This window comes from Perissodus microlepis, chromosome 1 (genome assembly GCF_051167445.1).
Source record: "Perissodus microlepis isolate ML-2025 ecotype Zambia chromosome 1, ASM5116744v1, whole genome shotgun sequence".
Classification (NCBI taxonomy): Eukaryota; Metazoa; Chordata; class Actinopteri; order Cichliformes; family Cichlidae; genus Perissodus; species Perissodus microlepis.
Window position 1 is genome coordinate 10447251 of NC_140461.1, and position 23249 is coordinate 10470499.

General features: G+C 43.8%; 1 protein-coding gene across 12 annotated transcripts in view; it reads right to left on the reverse strand.

Moving 5' to 3' along the window:
* Positions 1-23249, reverse strand: part of celf6 (CUGBP Elav-like family member 6) — a 158407-nt gene that overhangs the window by 129620 nt on the left and 5538 nt on the right. For all 12 annotated transcript variants that reach the window (XR_014800309.1, XM_084929549.1, XM_084929557.1 and 9 more), the window contains exon 2: positions 12234-12316. Coding sequence is in view for 11 of the 12 variants with exons in the window: in XM_084929549.1 (XP_084785675.1) it covers positions 12234-12316 (83 nt within the window). In the remaining variant the exon portion in view is untranslated. The remainder of the gene's footprint in view (positions 1-12233; positions 12317-23249) is intronic.

The window sequence follows — 23249 nt, forward strand, 5'->3', positions numbered from 1 at the left end:
GACGTGGCAGGGTGCTAATCTTGGCCCTTATCTTTGCCTGCAGCTCTGCTCACATTCCCTTCTCCGCAAGCACCTTATCTCCCATCACTGTCAATCAGAGCAGATCAGGCTACCTACAACTGAATCCGCTCAACCCCCCTCCTCACTTTGCCCCCACCAGCCAGTCTCCCTACACGTCCATTACCAACACTCACACCATGCATCCCCTGGCCTTGAGTATCTTACACACCACATACACAAGCAAGTAGACATGCAAACTTGAAAAACGTCTTTTGTGTAAGTATCTCTGAGTGTAGCTTCTGGCAGCTGTCTTACACAATTAGCAGCAATGATCTCTTCCTTTGTCAGAACAGGATTAGCAAATTTGACCATTAAACTCATTTGTACAAGCAAATTATCAGATATGTTCTTAAACATTCTCATAGCACTGATTGAAACTTCCCTATGGGGAAAGAAAGGAAAAGTGCTACAGTGAGAGCAATGCACTAAAGGGAAACCTTTGCAATTTGCAGTGTACATTATTATTATTGTCTCTTTTAGATATATGAATTGGAAGAATATTTTATATTTTAAGTATATTTGTTTTGTTTGTTTTATAGCAATGGCCCAGATGAGAATGAGAAAACTTTTAAATTCATATTGTTTGTTCATGAAACATTTTTTAAAAAAGGAAGCTGGTTGAATAAATAGTAGAATACATACTACTTTTGTCATAGGTGTGTAGTCATTGCATATGTACACAGTCAGTCAAATAAATATGCAAATTAACACATACACACACAAACACACTCCAGCCTATTGGCATAATAATACAGAGCCACTGACCCCTCTCCTGTGATCCCACTGGGAAACCCACCCATCTAAATACTGTGCACACAGCTCACATTCACAGACCCGCTCACTAATCAGAAGCATTAATCCAGACTGTTGGCATTTTGGTTCACAATCCTCACTGTGAGGGCAACTGCACTGCAGGTACAACAAAAGGAGAAAAAAAAATAATAAAATCGCACAAATCCCTTTTGGGCAGGTTTAATATTTTTAGGTGAGGGCACTTTTATGTAGGGGCAGGTGTGCTGTGGCTCCCTAATGCTGAAGTAATTGTAGATAATGGAGTTTTAAGGACAGCTGCTGATGCAGGTTTAAGTAGGATTTGTGTAGAGATTTATGACGGAGTGAAAATAGGTGGACGGCTGGCAAAGTTGGAGAGGTGCAAGTGCAATGGAGTGACGGAGGAGGTGAGAAAGGAGATGTAGAGGTGAGCAGAGAGGGTTGTCTGCCTTAGCTTATCATAGTACAAGAGAGAGGAAAGTGAGTGAAAGAGAGAAAAAAGGAATATGGTCCATATCTTCTTGTAGAAAAAGCTCTGGGACTAAGAGGGTAAGAAAAAAATTAACTCATCCATAGTATAGTGCAAAACGAGAGCCCGTCTGGCCTGGTGCTTCTTGAGAATAGAGGGTTATAGAGGGCACAAGCTGGATGACTAATTGGGGAGGATATGAAATGAGGCTTGACTCAATCTACACCCTTGAATCAACTCTGCCCTACAGTATGCATCAAATGGGCTCCCTAAGTGGTGCTTTTCCATTGATTATACCCTTTCAATGTTACGCTCCAACTCCTTGTTGGAGAAATTTGACAGAAAAAAAAGGGGGAGCGGGAATTGAGGGGGGGGTGGGGGGCAGTTGAAATACCGGTCAATACTTAGCAGGGGCAAACTAGAAAAAATAGGAAAGCAGAAAGTGAGTAATACCATATAAACAGATAGCCATGAAAGCGATTCAAGAGAAAGAGAGGAAGAGGGCAAAGTGTGTAAAAAGTGTGCTTGGCTCACCGTAAACGCAGCGGTGCGTGGCACTTCGCCTGGCATAGCACTCACACTTTATGAGGTATGGAGAGGTCGTCTCCCTCGCCTCTCTACCCGTTTTAATGATACAGTTTAAATGGAAAAGCTGGAGCTTCAGTCAGCATCAAGGACTCCACTCCTTCTGGTCCACACACACACTAACCTGAATAGCATGCATAAAGATATGCTCACACACATGACCTGAGCACACAAATAAGCTTAAATGGTTTTTTTTTTTTTTAGTGTGAGCATGTGTTTATTGATATAAGTAATCTAATATCTCACCAAATATATTCTAAAGTCTATTAGTTGTAAAATAAGCAAAACCATGACCTAAACATTACTTTACACTAAAATAAAGAGACTTTAATGTGTACATGTAGTGGCTGTTGCATGTCTTCAAGTATTACCAGAAAATTATAATTCGTGGACATCTAATAATCAAAAGGGCAGATGTTTTCATACGAAGAATACAAAACTTTGTAGGACATTTACAAATTGACCATAAATCAATATTGCTCACTGTGTAACAAGCAAGCATGCTTGAACACACAGACACGCACTCTATATACCATACACATGCTCTATAAATGATCATAGGCTGTATCCAGAACCCTTGGATGAGACAGGAGAGCGACAGCGATGAAGCTGGTAGGTGAAACTCGCTGTCAGAGCTGTGAAGTCTCCTCAGATCTGCCCCATGTGCCTGGCCACTGTACAGACAGAAGAGACGGTTTCTACCCACACCCTTCACCTATCACAGTAACCTCTCAGAGGAGAACATACTGCAGTAATGCAATATTGATCTGAAAATGTAGTGTGTGTGTGTGAGAGAGAGAGAGAGGAGAGAGAGAGGGTGTTGCAGCACAGGTGTCTTTGTATTTTGATGAGCTGTATGCTCACCAGCCTTGTGTAGTTTCTTGATAAGTGATGCATTGTTTGTGCAACTGTAGAGTGTGTGTGTCTGTGTGAGTTATAGGGAGGTGACTATGGGAGTCGTATATTAATAAGAAAAAGGTGAGATGTTAGCGTTGGTGCTATTTCTGACACCTCACAGAGTTTTCCCAGTTTTTCAGTGGCGGGGCTGACTGAATGGAAAATAGCAGGAGCCTGCAAACCCTCATTTTACCTTGCACCTATATCCTTTTTTTTTTCATTATTTTGCCTGGCTATGTAGTCTAGTCTGATGAGAAAATATTATATGAGTGGTACTTCCAGTTACAATTACACCAGAAACTTGCAAAGTATGGGAACGCTATCAGGAGTGATTTTCATTTGCTGACTTCCAATTGTTGTTCTAATTGTTAGCAGAGTTGCTAACTCTTTCATTTGAAGCAAATCTATTTCATTCTCTAAACTAATTTACCACCATTGAAATTTAGCATTTATTTTACTGAGGATTTATTTTTATTTTGCTTGTTTATTGCTATTCATGTACTTTGCAATTTAAAAAAGCATTTAATCCCTAGTCATTATCACCGTTTCCACCAAAGTGGTTACTGAATCAAGGAAGCAAAAGAACAAAATCGTTACTTGTCCAGTCTACCCTCCATTACACAAAGCTCAAATAGTGTGTATTTTTATATATAGGATAGAGAACATAGGTATCATTAAATGGTAGAAGAGAAAAATTATATTACTCCCTGAAAACTGACTGAAAGTGTTTCTTGTCTTGTAAGAACTATTTTTTGCAAAAGGGTTGGAGTCTTCCCTTCAGCTGAGACAAACACTCACACCTACAGCCAATTTAAAAATCACCAATTCACCTGACATATACTTCGGACTCTATGAAGTGAGCAGAGTTTCTGCATCAGAAGCACCCCAGGCACAGGGAGCAACATTCAAACATCCACAAAGAAACTGTGACCCACAGGTTGAACCCAGAATCTTGATGCACCCTCCATCTGGATATTTCTACTGTTTTCAGGTTATTAAGCATAGTTGTAGAAATTATCTTTTTCTGGCTGTGGAGGAAAATTTTAATTTAAAACTAAAAGGGTGTGTCCTATCCTGGGTGTGTCTACAAGTTTGATACTATATGATACACATTCAGGTGCAGATGTTACATTTAACAGCCTTTAAGCTGTATTATACACTGAATCTCACCAGATTGTGTCAGATTGGACTTTTTATAGCTTCACTAGAATGTTATCACACAGAGAGTTGGAGCTATTTGTGATGAAATAAAAGAAACCGCTCCCCTGCAGTGATGCAAAAGCAATAATAATTTTAGGGAGAAAAAACACAAAGTGAAAGGACTTATGAGAAACGTGGCTTTCATGTTGAGAAACTATCCACAATAGAACCAGTGATTTATGATAGTTTAGAGTTCCACTGACAAGAATACATGAAATACTTCCAAATATAACTCCCTTCATTCCAAACCAAAAAAAAAGAACATTAAATTTCCCCCCTAAATAAGCCGAAATATCTCTACATAAATGCCTTTCTTCTAAGGTCTAAAATTCAGACGAGTTCTTGCCGAAAAGGAAATATAAGAACCCTCACATGCACATCAAACAGATACAGAGAAAGTATAGTACATGGACTGAATCACAGGGGCCCACAAACAGCAGTTATTCCCAGTGCAATAAAACAGGCAGACTAACTAATGGAACCACCCACACACCAAACATACTTTTTTATCACACACCACTTTCACAAATAAGCATACACGCGCGGGCACACACACACACAATCTTTTTTGTCCCAGCCCACTCATTGCTCGTTAGCTGCATCAGGGTGGTTGTTTTTGCATTGCTGCCGTGACACAGCCTGGCTGCAGCTCACTGTATCTGCTGAGAGTGCACCACTAAAAATACTCCACTTAACAAACTCTACTGATTACAGTTTGACTTTCTAACTGTCTCCTTCTCTCTCTCCTGTCTTTAATCAGCATGTAAACAAGCACAAGGTCATTTTCTTTCTTAAACGAAATAGGGGAGATAAGAGGAGCGTGGCGTAGTTAATCCTTTGGACACGCTGATGGAGGAGTTTGTCCTGGTGATGGTCGGGTGTTAATTATGCAAGAATGATTCTCTTCTAGTGGTTGTTCTCTCTCATGATGACTCATTAGTTTATCTGTTTCGTCTTTTGCTTTATTTTATATGTTTATTTTCCATGTTCCTTGGCTGTCTTTCATCTGCTCCTCCAACAATTCCCTCCTGGAAATGTCAGTCGTTTAGTTCCCTAAGTCCTAAGGGCTGCTTCCAGATCGCCTATGTTTGAGTGTGTGTTTGTGTGTGCATGTGTGCGTGTGTGTGCGTGTGTCACTGTGTAAAGAGCCTTTTAAAATCAGTACAAGGCTTATACTTGTCCACGTGTGATTAACTGCAGTGTTTGATTACTCTGCCAGAGTGATTTGCTGAACTCAGCAACATCATGTTTTCTTTACCCCTTGTTTTGTCTTTGAACAAATGCATGTAGATTGCCTGCCTGTTTTTGGCACATAAGGAGAAATTAAGGACAAGGCAGGATAACCAGGGAAAGCAAAGGAGAAAGGAAAGGATTTAAAGTAAAAGGCAGTCTGCTCCAACTCTAACTCCAAAAAGATTTTCAGCAAGATGAAACATCACGTTGTCTGAAACTAGAGTGAAATCTCTCGATGAACTTCTCAAACTAAAAACATGAGTTAATTAACTTTATCCACAGAATTTCTATTGACTTTTCAGTAAAATACATAAATAAAGAATCAGGCTCACATATTAATTTTTAGTTTGTTTTTGATTTCTTTCTTTCTAGCTGTTATTGCCAAACAGTCCGATCTTGATGCAACACAAACTTTGATGTTTAATTGGTTTAGAAGATGTCATATTCTAGCTTGCAGCTTAAGTAAGAGGCAGCGATCCAGTCTAAGTAAAAGACTAAAAGCATCATTTTTTGCGGTATGACAGCACCCAGGCCTCATTTCCATCCTTCTCCGCTATTTGTCAGACTTCTCCTCTTCCCCAGTGAAGCAGCAATGTTAACAATGCTGTCCCCACATTTACCAGTTCTGCCTCATTACAGCTAAAGAAGCGGATAAATTAGTGCAGGAGAGCATGCACGGCCGAGTCCAACTCCACCTGTCAGAGAGGGAAAGATAGTGAATGTGTCGAAATGGAGGAAGGGTGTGAAAAAACTGCTCAGCCTTCAGCACGTATTAAAACAAAATCTTCCCATTAAGGAAGACTCATCGCTCCAGAACCATTACCTGAGGTCTATGATTCAGTATTTTAGAAACTATATAGGGGAATCATATTTATGTCAATCATAGATTTCTATTACTAGACCTGTAATTTTCAGTCTATCTATATACAGTATAACATGAGTTCTATAAGCTGTTTAATTTTAATCTACTGTTTTAGTATATGCATTTGTTAATAATGCATTTATCTCATGGATAATCGTGTTTCCACTCTGATTTAGAAGACTAGAATTATATTTCACAAATCTTGCTTTATTTTGGAGGAAACTTGTGAACTGCTTTCTTTCTGCTACTTTATACATAAACTCGTCTTTTGATGCAAGAAGAACAAGAAGTTGCATTTTTTTTCAAGCTGAACAACCTGCGCCCTGACCTGTACTGCAATATACTGCGTGTTCAAGATCAAAAGGACAAATGGAGCTGGTTGTCGCCATCCTCTGAACACCAAACTCTCCTGCCCTGCAGCTTTTAAAAATCACTATCTCTCCTGCTCATCTGTCCAGTGCCTCTGGCTTACCATCTTTATGGGCTGGTTAAGGGCGCTCTTACAATCAACTATGTTTGTGCCCTGTCCACATTTGCCTGTAAAATAGCCAGGCATTCCACAATGTCCACCCGCTTGCCTGCCAGGATTAACATTTTGCACTCTCCAAGGTTGAAAATCCCATCAGATGAAACCAAATTAATTTTGCACAATATTCAGGGCCACCGGCCACATAATAGGTGACAATACCAAGTGCATCCCTCGATTGTGATTCTATTCACTCCCTAATCAGCAGGATGGCTGCGTATGGTGCAGCAGCGTAGTAAATGCTTTCATCCCAGGGGGATAAGAAAAACAATGGCCCTTTTTAATTTCTTTTCTAAAGCGGGCAGCAGAAAGAAAATGATATAGACGTAATTGATGATGAGGAGAGTAAGGGGAGCCTTAGCAGAAGACTCATGCAGAAGACTCACGTCCAGTGGCCAGGCCTTTTTTTTTTATTTTGTGCTTTATAATGGTAACTGCTCAGGGGCACTGGAGGTTGACAAATCTGGCACAGAGGACAAATTGATCGGCAACAGAACACAATTTGTCCCATTAAAAGAATGGGTAAAGCCCTGTGTGGCCTGAGTAATTAGTTTAAACTGTAACATTTCTGTCCAGGAGTGGACCTGTTGGAAAGGGGCTCAGCGCGTCTGCTGATAAGACACTTTAACACTCCAAATATACACGCAACACACTCCTGGTATATTCCTCATAAATCCATTACTACTGAATAATTTTTTGTTTTGTTTGATAAATGACAATATGAGTATCCACATATGTGCATAACTTGTGTCTCTTGCTAAATTTCCTACTAACTTTCCAGTAAAAAGAAGAAAAAAAAGTAGTAATAACAAAATTACAGGAAACGCATCTTTTTTCTTTTTTTCTTATGTTCAAACTCACTGCCCATATGTGTGATTTTGGTAGGATGAAAAAAAAATCCAGTTGCTCATTCTCAGCATGCACTGAGACTCAGACAGAGACATACGGCTAGTGTATGGTGGGCACGTCTGTGGTGTGACGTGGGGAGAGAGTGTGTCAAAAACACGGATGCGCTGATCCATGGCCCCATGGCGGTGTGCTTAGTGACACATAATACTGGTATTGCACAATCTGCTCCTGACCCATTTTTGTGTGACACATACTGAAGTCAATTTTCTACACTTTTCATGCATAGAAGGAGAAAGAAATACAAGAAAATCAAGCATCTTTCCATTTTGGCGGAAGTTGATACCTTAAAGCTTACCCTTTCATATTTGAAGTGAAACACTTCTGAATGAGTTTGTAACTGTTTTCATATCTTCTCCACTGTTGTGCTTGGTTGCCTTGTTAATACAGGAGGCTGATGCTGCTGGTACTTTCACTCAGAAACCAAGAAATGAGGATTCTTCAGCTGAAAATTCTAAGCAAATAACAAGTGCTGTGTAGGGGTCTGACCCCACCGTCCCATAGTTAATACATATATATTCTACAAGTTCACATACAGTAAAGGGAAAACAGTGGTGAGTGTGATAGGAAAATGCATAGTGAAATGAACAAGAAACAGAGATATTTTTTTTGCCTAGAAGTTTTTAATTGGCATTTGGGCTTCAGCCGCACCCAATTAGCAGGCTTGTTACATGTGAACACTAAGAGCTAATTGGCCTTATAGGTGAAAGGAGCACTGCCCTGAAAGGAGAGCACAAGGCTCACTTGAAAATTCATAGTTCCAGTAGCACTATGTTGGAAGGCTATTTGGCAAAAAGTTGTAAATAACACAGTATTATTTATACTTCCTTGCAGCCTTTATTGCCAGATGCATAACAAAGACAGAATCATGGCCGCTATAAGCTTTATGGGCAATCAGAGAAAAGTATTTGGTCATCAGCATTTTTTTCTGTAATCAACAATTTACCTGTCTACAAAAATTGCATTGATTAAAAAAAAAGAAGAAAGTCTTGAACTATATTTTAACAGTGTAGAAATCTTCTAGGAGTCAATCAGATCTGAAGGGAAATATCCCAAATGTTGATACCCAATTAAATGGCCGTTCTCAGTTGCATTAACTTCAATAGATATGACTAAGCGAAAGATGTCCAAATTACAAAGATGACCACTGGCCTTCTTTGTATAACTGCATGTAAAATTTACACAGGCATTGCCTACCCAAAGCCTCTAAAAGACTCACTAATAATCTGTTGTTCTAACTTACTGCCTCAAGTAGACGTGAAGAGAAAGGTTTTGTGTGACAAATTAAACTTAAACTGCTATCTTTTCCAAAGACTAACCAGACAATTTTGGTGACCAAACAAACCAAAGAAATAAAAACTGCAAAGCACTACAATTTGGCATCACCACCATAAGGTAATAACAGCCTGTTGAGACTGATGGTGGTGTAGGTGATCTCGTATAATTCATTGGCATAATAACAACTGATAACAAAGAATTAATGGGATAATAACACTGGACTTATGTAAACATAATCATTCACAGGAATAGCCTAACCTGTCTACATTCAGTATTATCCTGCCTTATACTGAGGAATATGCCGCATGTAAGTGCAAATACAACAGCACAATGAGCTCACCAAGGGCAAAAGACTCAATCTCTGATTACATTTACTATACAAACTGGAACAGCAGGATCTGTTGCACAGGACATCAAGAGCTCATTATGCTCTTTACATGCAATTAATCAAACAATATAAACAAAGATCCCTTTAGCCATAGATGACAGAGCCCGATTCCCCAGTGGCAACTGATGTACAGTGAACACTACAAAACTTTTTTTTGAAAAATGTAAAAGTCATCGTTAATCTTAATGTGATAGTGGTGATACTATGCAATATAATCTGTTCCTCCTGCCTGTTCACACTGTTACCTATAATCTTCTCATGCTGAAAAATGCAAAGAATGCAGTGGCATGAAACTATCTGGACTTTTCTTGTAAAATAAAAGAAATATGTTGTGTGGTAAGATAACAAGGCATTTAGGACAAGTATGCATTTTGTTATCTTTGTAAATATCCATTACCCCTTTAAATGAATAAATGGGCTTTTAAGTTTACAACACGTGTTGGGAAAGCCAGCCAAGTCTATAGTGGCCACTGCAGCAATCGGCTATAATAAAACAGTTATTGATAATATTTACTCAATCTTCTTCATGAATTATGCCTGAGACATTACCTAGTCAATGTTGTCTTTCTGTTTTCTTTTTCTTTCAGCTAATCATCCTTGAGCAAATCATAATGTAGCCAATAAAAGCAATAAAAGGAGAACTCAAGGACTCATTAAGAACTGGGAAGCTCTTGTGACCTGTGAGCTCTGTTCACTTGGGACTGTTCACAGGTTCACAGATGCAGATGCCTAAAAGACTCAAATTATGCTCACAATGTTCTGGCTTCATTTTTTAATATTGTTTTTTAGTTTGCTTGCTGATTTTGTTATTTGTGTGTTTTTTCTAATCGTGCAGAATTTTACAGAGAAGTATATTCACTTTTAGATCTAAATAAGGAAGCCAACCAAAGACTTGGCAATGCAGACTATACACTGCCAACTATACACATCTATACAAATAGATTAACATAATTCATTAGGTTCATGGCTGTCAGGGCACATTTCAAAATAACAATGCAGTGGTTCCTATTGCAAGTGTCATTGAACTAAATTATAAGCTTCAATATCTATATTATTTGTCCCATATCCATCCCTGTGAGATAGAGAGTAAATTGACTGGTTCTTATATAGTGCTTTTCTACTCTATTAGAGCACTCAAAGTGCTTTACAACTACAACAGCCATTCGCCCAAGCACTATTAATATAACATCCACAGTCACATTCTAATGGATTCGGGGTAACTCAGGGTTCAGTATTTTACTCAAAGACACTTTAACATGACATGCTGAGTAGACCATCACGCCTCTGATCAGCAGATGACCCTGAGTCACAGCTACCTTTTTTAAGCCACATGTCTCATATGAACAAATTTACATTTGGTTACCTGACAGTAACATAGCCACTACTGAAATGAGCAATCATGTCTGTAGCACTGTGGTGAGACGCCACTAAAATGGCAGCATTATACAACTGGGCATCTCAAACCATCAGGCCATGACAGTGACAATGAGGCTTGTCCAGAAGTGTCACCTCTCCCAGCCTCTGTCTGTCTTTGTTTCTCTTGCATTATTATTTCCACCATTGTCTCTTTCCCTATATCTCTCTCACTTTATATGTCTCATACACACATGGGCACACACACACACATGCACAGAGAGAGAGAGGCAAAGACAGGGAGAAAGAGAGCGAGAGAGAGGAAAAGACAGAACGTCTTTATTAGTCCTCTGTATGCAGTCTGTGCTCAGCCTGAGATTGCAGGACTGACCCCTCACTGTGAGCTGCACAGGGGAAATGTTTACTCAAACCCCAAAGAACATGCCATTAACCTCTTTCTAGATAGAAGACAAACAATAATGTCCCTCCATGAGGGCAATAAAGACAGAACACCTATCCGGGACCATCATGACAATCATCTCATTATGAAGCTGCGGGAGGTGGTAAGGAGCCAGGGAGCCCGGTCTCCCAGGGATACTTTCTCTACAGTATACCAGTGTGTCTAACATTCAGTAAGGTATTTATGATATGCAGTCAAGCGCAAACAAATTGTTAACCCAACAGAGTTAAACCATTGCAAGCCTGACCCAAATGCTACAACTACCGCTTCCCCCTACTTGATAAACCATTCATTTTTCTTACTTTCTTCCACCTTTCCTTATTGTGTCATCTCCTATAGTGTCTCTTTACCTCTTTTTCTCCCTGGAGATTGAGACGACAATCCTTGGGCTCTGATTAAAGCCCCAACCTGGGAGGACATTTTAGTGTTGAAAGTAAATGAGGGGGGGAGTCTTCTTCTTAGGAACACGCAAGCATAATTCAGTCACACCTTGATAATTCCCCTGATGTGTGAGTCAAAGTCCCCTTGCACGCATCAAATAAAGAAAGACACCACAAGCTCACACCCATCCCAGATTGAGGGTCTCCTCCTGGGTAGGCTTAAGAGCCCACTACTGGGTACCGTTTACCTGTGTCGTTTGAAGAGCCCATTATTTTAATTGAAAAAGTTACCTGCCCGCCAAAGGCAAACAGTGAAAAAAAAATGTGAGGAGAATTAAAACAAAAACACCAGATGGTGATATACATGATAAAAATGATTGTTTATACTTACTGTTTGATTATATGTGATAATGAGAGTGGGATTCCTCAAGGCAATTATTGTCTGTGGCAGCCATATTGTGAGAGGACAAGAGAAGGACGGCACGGGCTGGTATGAAGAAGCGCTTATCAAATATCTCCGGCGGGGTGATTAGTGTAATAAGACACTGCAAGGTGAGATAGGCCACTCACACTCTTTTAGTATGTCTGTGCAAGTTTGTGTGTGTAATTAAGTGAAAAAGAATGGGTGTTAGAATGAGCAAGAAACAGAGCCTAAGAGGGAGTCTGAGAAAGTATGAGCGACTCCCTTCATCTGTTTTCCATATCTGTGTGTGTCTCTGTGTCTTAATGTATACTCTGTCCCCATGTGCCTTACTCTGGTGGTGTGTGTGTGTGATATAATTCCTATGTTAATGCAGGTTCCCATGCCAGGCTGGCTGCCCCAAGGGCTTTAGCCTATGACAGAGGGCAGATTGGGGGCACTTACCCCTGGCAGAGTCTTCTGTTCATGGAGGGCGCTCTGGGCCTTCAGTGCTGACTCTCTGGCACAGTATGTTAGAAAGGCACATCCTGCAGTATCAGGAGACAGGAGAAAGAAAAGCTTATTACACACCACTGTTAATGTTTAATGAAAGGAAGAGGGGAATTAAGGTAACAGAGAGTTTTCAGATTTAAAGTGCACATGTAATTGCAAGTTATGTTTTTTATTGTACTTAACTGTCTTGAGAGATCAAAACACAAACTAAAAGCTAAAATCATATGTCATTGTGGTGATTTAAACTTTTTCTGCATGTCAAACATTTGATTATATTGCTATATATTACATTAAATAATATTCATCTATGATTAAATGCATAAACTACAAAAGAAATCAATCTCATTCATCACTTAAAACACCCTAGAAGAGTTTGGTAGCGTATTTGTCTGTAGAGACCCAGTTTCATTCTTTTGCCCTTTTACAAATGTGCTGGTTCAGTACCCAACCAGTAACAACTTCCAGAGTGTGAGGGTTCAACTGAAAATAACATAGTGACCAGGATATATCACCGACTCTGTCACTCTCTTTTCTCTCTTTGTCTGTGATATGGATGAACCAAAGCTGGAGTTTGATGAGTTTGTTTCACTAAGGGTGGAGTTGAGGTAGACACACAAGTACAGCAGAGAGCCAAGAGAGGACAAAATGGAGCGAGCACTTCAGCTGTATGCAAACAAAATCTGGAGAGTCACCTTTCCTTGATTCTCTTCTTTGTTCTTGTGAATACTTTTCAAAGTTTTCAGTGTTGACTTTACAAATAGGAATGACAATTGTTTCATAGTACAGTACACCTCTGAAAGGAGAACACTTGGCTTATATAAAGTCATTCAAGGTGAGCAGAAAAAATGCTTTGCATACAAAAAGTGAACAGAGATTTGTTACAAAATGTAACTTAAATACAGATCAGCTTTTAATTGGATAACTCAACTGTAGTCGTGTTGCGAACAGGTGACACCAGTGTAGCGCCTAAGTTTCAGTGTGTAAATGTTATAAATAATTCGCAGGAGTAGTTTCATTGAATATATGGCAAAAATATGACACCTAATATAAGACTTACTGTGTTATTATATTAAAATAGAATTCATATATCCTGACAGTTAAAATGTAGCACTCTAAATTAAGCAGTTCTATATCCTTGGACTCATTAAAAGCTGAGAAGATTAAAATTTTACTTTTTTATGTGACAACCCCTTTAGATTAGATTTAGTGAACTTATGTCATCAATGTTTATGTCAATAGAATGTCTGCTACGTGGCTTGTGTTTTTTAGTGTTTTCATCTAATCCATCCATTATTGCCCCATTTTAATAATGACAAAGTGCACTGGACTAAGCAAAACAAAACGGCAACATTGTTAATGTGCATGTGTAATGTGCAAATTAAAAAAAAAAAACAAATGCATAGAAGTAATGCTTTCTAATAATAAATGACCACTTTCATAGCTACTGAAGCCCACAACAGTGTCCGTACATTTAGGGTGACAAGTGATTATAAAACTCTGACAATGAGCTGGAACTGTAACACATATTTGTGGATACTTTTAAGTCAGAAAATTCAGGAAAACAGAATATAAATAAATAGTAACTAGTAAGTAAGTCTCCTAAAAAATGTGACAGCTTTCATTAAAGGGTAAGTTGTTGCTCTGTTACGCGCTTGGCAGAGCTGACAATGGGTGACCCCCGTTCAGAAGAGGTTTTGCACTGTGCAGCATAATTTCTCATTACTACATGTCACACCTACTGCCAAGGATCCCCATGGGAGAAGACACACACATACACTCTCACACACACCTACACATACAGATGATACCCGGCATGCCTAGCACCCATCATCCCCAAAAGCCAGAAACACACTCTGGCACCCAGCCAAGAGAGCTCCCTTTCACGACAACCTTCACCCACCTCCACAACTAGGTGGTTACTCAAGAGGAAAAATCACCTAAACGACACTGATGAAACAGCATGCCACACAGCAAAGCAGAAAAGTTTGGGAGCCTGGGGAAACACTCTTCATCCTTTATGACATTACAAAACTGTGGAACATGAGTTGAGGACTCCTGGGGGGAACGTCCTGGCAAAGGCTTATGGGACTTGCGGGCTCATGCTGATATTCTTCTATCGGTGCCATGCCATCTTTGACGTAGTTTTTAGTGCATATTTTTTCTGGAGAATGGCATAATTTTTATCTTGATGTTATATCCCCACAAATCAGTGAATCACTGATGCAGCTGTAAAAATGTACAACTAAAGTCTTTTAATGTCAACATTTTAACAGACATTTAATTTACTTATTGTTTAGCTTTGTGTGAAATAGTTTAACTCCACACTTTAGCATATGTTAATAACTAAGTAAATGTATACACGTGCTGTTATTAAATGCAATTTAATAGAAATGACTTTGTTATACTTTGGTTCCCAAAAAGTTCCCAAAAAGCTGATTCATCTGGAAGTAGCGTTTTTAGTGGGAGGAACATTTTGTCACTCATCCAAGTGGCTTCTTCAGTTTTGTACTTTGGTTGTTTTTTGTTATAAGATAGTATAGAAATCATTACAGTTTCTGGAAAATGTTTTTGGTTTACGTCACAACATTTATTTTGAAAATTATCTCTATAACACAGCATTGTTCTCTTCATGTCTTTATTATCTTTCATAATGATTATAATAAATTCATATATTAATTAAGGTGCAATATCAGAATGCTAACACTGATTACATTAATATTAAATGTCTACACGTTAATGTATCAGTGCATTAATATTGATCATATATTATTGAGTATCAGTTGAGGCTTTCCCGCAGCATTAATACTTAATAAATATTACATAATATATATAGAAAAATAATGCATTTAAATCTAAATAACAATCATGTTAATGCTATTGTTTAAGTAATTGTGTAATTATATTATATTGTTGTTGCTTTACTGAAATAAAATTTAAAATGTGGAACTTTACTAGTACACCTGTAGTAATTAGGGGTGCAACGATACACAAAATTCACGGTTCGGTTTGATACTTTGGTGACACGGTTCGATATTTTTTCAATACAAAAAATGTTCATGCCTTTTTAATTTATCATTTATTAAAATTATAAATATATATTTTAACTCAAAAGTACAGTTTTTAAATTTAACGTTGCTGAAACAACAAAATAAAAAAAATAAATCAATCTGATCGAGAAATCACTCGTCTTTGGAAAAGAGAGTTTATTACAGAGAAATGGCTCTTTCCAAAATAAAAGCTATACTATACGCTTCTTCTGGGGTATACTCTCAGCAGCATATTAAACATATCAGGTCCCCATAAGGAGAATCATGTGCTAATGGCTGTCTAAATGACTCGGGTAAAGTTTGTAGCATGCGTCCTTGTTGTTTTTGTCTGCTTCCACTTGTCTTTGCACTAGGATGATGTCGGCGTAAATGTGCAGTCATATTCGTTGTGTTCCCACTAGTGCTGTCAGCGTTAATCTCGTTAAAATGACATTAACGCCATAACGCGGCAAATCTCCGTTAACGAGTTACCACCAATCGCCCGTGCGTGGGGCTGGACGGCGTCAACACGTTAACAAGCTAACTGTGCTAACGCACTAGTTCCCACCAATGTAATTGAGCATTGCGTGGCACATCCGACATACTGTTTTACTTTTGTCCATGACGCGCTTACCTTCAGGGTCATACTTCACATGAAAACCAAGATAGTTCCAAACGCCAGATCTGAATTAGGGTGGGGGAGGTTCAATTTCGGGTAGCATTGAGGCATTTGCCATGTTGCAACGAGCTTAGCTTCTGTCTTGCTAGCTTGCGCTGCGCTCAGTGGATCTGCACTCCACAGTGCAGCCTAGGCGGACGCAGATCCACTGAGCTCTCAACACAGACAGCATCGTCAGAAGAAAAGTTGATAAAATAAATAAAAAATGTTGTATTGTTCGATACATATGCATACCGAACCGAAAGCACTGTATCGAACGGTTCAATATCGATATGAGTATCGTTGCACCCCTAGTAGTAATGCTACTTTGTCATGCAGGTACCTTTAGAAAAAAATGCATTTGATACTGTTAGTTTAAATAACATATTGTGGCGAGCTCAGACAAGGAGGAGACGGAGGTATCGTTTGGTCTTGCTTCCCGTGAGCTAGCCAGGGAGCACAGCCGTTTATTCACATTTGCAGAAGAACACTGCCGCTAGCTAACTGCTCAGCGCGGCAACAACAACAACAACAACACAGGGCGCCCTCTGACCCCGGAAGGACACACCGTCGCAGCGAGAGGGCGTCACCTGTCACTATGGCAACATAAACAAAACATAACTGTACAAACAGAACCCCGAACAGCCCTGACCCACTACATAGCCCCCACCTAAGGGGTCAGTCGTCCCCGACGACCCCATTACCCCACACAAAGTCCTGCAAATGTCCAGGTGCCTTCTTTTGGCGCACCGGCCGGTCACGACCGGCGGGGGAAAAGTCACTTGGGTCAGAACATGGGGTGCCACCATCATCCCCTGCTCCGGCGTCTGCTGGAGCGAGCGGTCGGTACGGTAAGAGCCTGTCCCGGTGCAACACCACCATGCGCCCCGGGCCCGGCATGCGGATACGGTACACCACGTCTGTTAGCCGCTCCACGACCTCTGCCGGCCCTTGCCAGTGACTGCAGAGTTTGGGGGACACTCCTCTCTTGCGAACCGGGTAGTACACCCAAACCTTGTCTCCAGGCATGAAAACCCCCCCTCGGCACTTGGTGTCGTAGGCTCTTTTCTGTCGTACTCCGGCGCTGGCCTGGGCCTGGCGGGTATAGACATGAACCACCTGCAGCCGCTCCCTGAGCCTCCTGTAGTAGTCCATCTCTGGCCCACCATCAATCTCCGGCTCGGGGGGGGACCCGAACACCAGATCCACAGGCGTCCGGAGCTCCCGTCCAAACATCAGAGCGGCAGGTGTGCACTGGCTGGACTCCTGCACCGCAGTCCAATACGACCAAAGGACCAGGGGCAGATGTCGGTCCCATTCTCGCTGGTGGCGGCTGGTGAGAATGGCGAGCTGGGTGGCCAGCGTGCGGTTGAAGCGCTCAACCAAGCCATCGCTTTGTGGGTGGAGCGGTGTGGTTCTCGTCTTCTCCACCCCCAGTCGCCGGCAGATCTCCCCGAAGACCTTCGATTCAAAGTTACGCCCCTGGTCACTGTGGAGCTCAGCCGGGACCCCAAAACGGGTGAACATCTCCTCCACCAGCTTCTCGGCCGTCGTCGATGCGCTCTGGTCCGGCACCGCGTAGGCCTCTGGCCACTTCGTGAAATAGTCCATAGCCACCAACACATACCGGTTCCCTGACTCTGTGACGGGGAATGGCCCTAGGACGTCCACTCCCACTCTTTCCATTGGGGCCCCCACCAGGTACTGCTGAAGGGGGGCAGTGGAGCGTTGAGTTGGGCCCTTCTGTGCCGTGCAGGTGTCACAGCAGTGCACATGGAGTTCCACATCCCGTCGACAGCCAGGCCAGTAGAACCGTCCCCTGAGGCGGCGGAGAGTTTTGGCGTTCCCATAGTGTCCTGCCCCCACCGAGCCATGGACCAGCTCAAGCACCTGCGACCGCAGCGACCGAGGCACCAACAGCTGCAGGAGATCTCTGCCCTGACCGGGGGCCCGCCCTCTCCGGTACAGGAGGCCGTCGTGGGTCTCCAGATTGTTGTGCTGGGAGTAGTAGGCCTTCACCTCGGGCTCCTGTCCCGACACCCCCGTCCAGGCGGGGCGTTGCGCCGCCTCCAGCCAGGCCCCCACCTGAACCAACGTCGCGTCGGCCTCCTGCTCCCGCTTCAGCTGCTGCGTTGTCAATGGGAGCCACCCCCCTCCGCCGGCTGTGGCCTGAGCAGTAGCCACCCCCAGCACCTCCTGGGCCCGCTGTTCCTGTCGCAGGCAGTAGCGGCACTCGACGGCTACGCAGGGCCGTCTGGAGAGGGCATCAGCGTTGCCATGCTGTCGACCTGGCCGATGCTGGATCTCGAAGTCATAGCCCTGAAGGACCTCCAGCCAGCGGGCCACCTGCCCTTCTGGGTGTTTGAAGTTCAGGAGCCAAGTCAGAGATGCATGGTCAGTGCGCAGGAGGAACCGGCAGCCGTGCAGATATGGCTGGAAGTGCCGCACCGCTAGCACTACGGCCAGCAGCTCCCGCCGGGTCACGCAGTAGTTCCTCTCGGCTCGCCCCAAGGCACGACTGAAGTACGCCACCACCCGTTCTCCAGCCTCGTCCTGCTGGAAAGGACCGCCCCGACCCCTACATTGCTAGCATCAGTGTCCACAATGAAAGGTTGCCGGGCGTCGGGGTAGGCCAGGACTGGGGCTCTGGTGAGGGCCTCCTTCAGCTGTTCAAAAGCCGCAGCACAGGCATCCCCCCAGCCAAACAGCTGTCCCTTGTCAGTCAGGCGGTGGAGGGGGCTGGCCATTGTCGCGAACCCTTTGATGAACCGACGATAGTAGGAGGCTAGGCCCAGGAAGCTCCGCAGTTCTTGGACGTTCGAGGGAGTCGGCCAGTCCCAGACCGCAGCCACTTTTGCGGGGTCAGTGGCGACACCTCGAGCGCTGATCACATGGCCCAAGAACGTGGTCTCTCTCGCCAACAGGCGGCATTTCGCGGGGTTGAGCCGCAGCCCAGCTCGTCGGATGGCACTCAAGACCTCGCTCAGGTGAGACAGTGCACTGTCGAAGTCCCCACCGTGCACCAACAGGTCATCCAGGTACACAACGCAGCGGCTACGAGGGATATCCACGAGCACCCTCTCCATCAGCCTCTCAAACGTCGCTGGCGCATTGCAGAGCCCAAATGGCATGACCCTGAACTGCCACAGCCCCTGTCCAATGGTGAATGCAGTCTTAGGCCTTGCGTCGGGGGCTAGCTCCACCTGCCAGTAACCACTGCGTAGGTCGAGGGAGCTGAACCAACTGGAGCCGGTAACGTAATCTAGGGCCTCGCCGATCCGCGGCAGCGGGTACGAGTCCTTCTTGGTGACTGCATTGAGACGGCGAAAGTCCACGCAGAACCTCGGGCTGCCATCCTTCTTCCCCACCAGAACCACGGGTGCCGCCCATGGACTATTGGACGGCTCGATCACCCCAGCCGCAGCCATCTCACGGATCTTCTCTTCCGCTACCTGCCGTTTCGAGAGGGGCAGCCGGTGTGGGCGCAGACAGATGGGCTGAGCAGAGCCGGTGTCGATGGTGTGCTGGACCAGACTCGTCTGCCTGCAGTCTTTGTCACTGGCGGCAAAGATGTCCACATTCTCGTCCAGGAGGCACCTCAACCGCTGGCGCTGGTCGACGTTGAGGCCTACGGTGCTGCGCTGCCAAAGGTCATCAACAGCCTCGATGGTCTCGGTCGAAGGAGGTTTGTCAGGCTGAGAGGCTGAGAGGCTGAGGCTGAGGCGAGTGGAGATGACCCGGAGCCACCGGCATCCGAAATCTGCTGAGCGGCAGCTGCCCGACGCCTGTCTCGTCTGGTCCCCGCTCCCTGCTTTTGGCCGCGCTGGAGAGCAAAAGTCTCTGCGCCAAGAGTGATAGCCAGCTTTGCGGTGTCGACGCAGGCCCCCCAGCGGCTCAGCAGATCCAGGCCAATGATGCACTGGTCTTGAATGTCGGCGAGCCAGAAGTCGTGCACCAGCTCTAGATCCTTCACTCGGATCCGCAACGGTTTCTTCCCCCGCATAACAGTTTTCTCCCCCGTCACTGTCATCAGCTGGGTGTCTGTGGGCAACCAACCCTTCACCAGTGGCCCGGATGTTTCAGGGAGGATGCCAGGTCGTATCAGGGAAATGGTAGACCCCGTGTCCACCAGGGCCTGGCATGGCTGGTCCTCAACACAGCAGCTCAGGTGGAGTCCCTTGAGGTGCCCAACTCGGCCCACCACTGTGCATCGTCCTTGGAGGGGGGCAGGAAGCTGGAGCGGTGGTCCCCTCGCTACACCGCTCCCTCCTCGTTTCCCTGAGGCTGCGTAGTTCCGGTCTTCGGGGCTGGTGCTGGGCAGTCACGCGCCACGTGGCCAGGCTCATCGCACCGGTAGCAGCGGTCGGTTGGTCGACGAGGACGCCTCCGGGGCACCGAGGGTTGCAGCTGGGACATCTCGGCGACCTCCCCCTCCCCGTCGCAGTCTGCGGCTCTGATTTGGGGGTAGTTTGGGGGGGGCACCTGCTGGTTAGGTCGCGAGGTGAGCACCGGCTCGGCCCTTTCAGCCTCAAGGAGCGCCTCACGGAGGGTCTGAGGCATGGCCAGGCGGACGTGTTGGCGTAGTCGCTCTGGGAAAAGTCCTCGCAGAAAAGCATGCAGGCTAAGCTCCTCACGGGCCGCTGCTGGAAACTCCGGGTAGCCACGACGAGCATACAGCAACACGTCTGCTGCAAAGGTGCCCAGGCTCTCCCCTGGTCGACGGCTCCGGTTGGTTAGCTGCTCTCTGCTCTGATCAGTGGAGTGCCGCTGCCCGAATCGCCTCTCGAGTGCCGCGGTGAGGACCTGGAGCTCATGCTGCTCTGCCGGGGCTAGGTCAAGGAGTATCTGCAGTGCATCTCCCTCTAATGCTAGTGCTAGGTGTGTAGCAGTCTCCTCTTCGCTCCAGCCACTATGTCTGGCGGCTAGCCGCACTTGTGAGAGGTAGGGCTCTAACGGGGTTAGCCCGTTGTATTTCGGTACTTTAACTGGCGTGGTAGGCATAACTGCTCGCGGTTGGGGGCTCGGCGTGTGGGTCGACAGAGGTAGCCCATGAAGCATTACCCTAGCATCTGTCGCGACGGGCCGCCGCCGCGGTGCGCTCGCACCATCGGGACCCGTCGGGGGACTTACATGGCCGCTCACATCCTCTCTCTTCCATCGCCAGTTTCCCAAGCGGGGAATGTTCTCCTCGACGGCTTGCTCCAGCCTCTGAATGTCTCTCTCCATTACGGCGAGGGTGAGCTATCCCACTTCTGACACCAATGTGGCGAGCTCAGACAAGGAGGAGACGGAGGTATCGTTTGGTCTTGCTTCCCGTGAGCTAGCCAGGGAGCACAGCCGTTTATTCACATTTGCAGAAGAACACTGCCGCTAGCTAACTGCTCAGCGCGGCAACAACAACAACAACAACAACAACACAGGGCGCCCTCTGACCCCGGAAGGACACACCGTCGCAGCGAGAGGGCGTCACCTGTCACTATGGCAACATAAACAAAACATAACTGTACAAACAGAACCCCGAACAGCCCTGACCCACTACAATATTAAAGTGGGCTTCTTATGCAGTGTAGCCTTTAATATCCATTCAAAATATGTATCTGTCTCAGATTCCTGACAGCTGTTGAATATCTGCAAGACTTTGGGAAAGCTTTATACCCAACAATGTTGGCTCAGGGAACATCTGTAGCCCAAAGGATTCAGTGAGTGGGAAATCCAGTTGTGGAACAGATGAGCATTCTGCTTGGAGAACATGAATGATGGAGAGGAGGTAACAATGATGCAACAGCTGGTAGCAGGTTAGGCCTGTCATCTTAAAAATCTAAAGTAGGTAATTGGCATGGGATTACATATAAATATCACCGCCCGTTGGTATTATATTCAATGATGTAAAATGACATGAAGAACAAACCACTTTTACTGAATATGCAGCAGAAGGCGCAAATTTATTACATATATGCAAAATATTACAAAAAACATCACATTTACACCAAATGAATACATGTTGTTTTGAATTATGTAAGAAAACAGAGCAAGGTTTAAGGATTTGGCAGTAATGTATACTACATGTTATTAAAAAACAGATAAAGCACAATTGCTCTGTGCATCATGTTGGGTTTTTTTTTGTCATGTTTAAGATGTTTCTGTTTTATCAAGTACATCCACTAACATTTAAATTAACACATTAGAAGTTTGACTTAACTAAATAATGACCAGCAGTTGGGAAAATGCAGTAACTTACTGGGATTTAATGTGAAAAAGAATATGAGAACATGTACAATGTTCAAAGATTAAGGGTAAGCACTGGCGATGGTTCAGCAAAAGAACTTGTGACTTTCTGTGATGAGCAGGTTAAGTGGGGTGAAAATAATAGTTGGGTAATCAAACACAATTTACCACACTACATTTTCAGTTAGGGACAAAAGTTCAACCGATTGTATTTAAGGCAAATGGAAAAGTAAACCCTGAAAAGTGGATCAAAGAGAAAGCAGAGAATATGAAATGAGTCTTTTCTTTTGCAAGGCACGTTTTGGGTAATTACTTAAAGAACTTTTCCCCCTGTAATGCTTTTTTCTAACAATTTGTTTTAAATGGAAATTAGTATGTGTGAACAACTGCATGCATTGAGGCATAAGAGTGAATTGTGATTTTTTTTTTAAGGCATCAGGTACCTGTAATTGAAATAACTCCAGAACAAATTTGTATAAATTTTCAATTCATTAGCTGTGAATTTATGAATCATCAGCAATTTGCTCCTCACATATGTCTCATCCAGCAATGTTCATTAAACTGGAAAAAGAATGCAAATTAATTCCCAACAAGATCTCAGTGCAAAAAAATTAAATAAAATAATATAGTGAAACAACTGAATGCTGCCGAATGTGACAGCCTGACCCTCTGGTGAGTACTGAGACAAATATGATGTGAGGATTCATCCACTTCCTGTGTCTGTGTTAAACATACTGTTACCTGGAGAGCATTTTTCCATCTTTCCGTTGTTCCATCCATCTGCATTCAGAGCTGGCTCTTCAGAGCCGTTAGCTGTCTGGTTCACACACAGCCCCTTTTCTAATGATCAAAGAGGTCATCTGTAGACTTAAGCTTTACCTGTCACTCAGCTTACACAAACTGTCTATCACTGTCCAACACTTGCTCTACAACACTCCTACTGTAGATAAAATCCCATACGTGTATGGCTCGGTAACTCAGTGGCCATTACTAGAAGTCTGAAGGACTTAATTGACACAAAGCCACCAATCTGTCTCTGAGCTGAAAAGGATTTCTTGA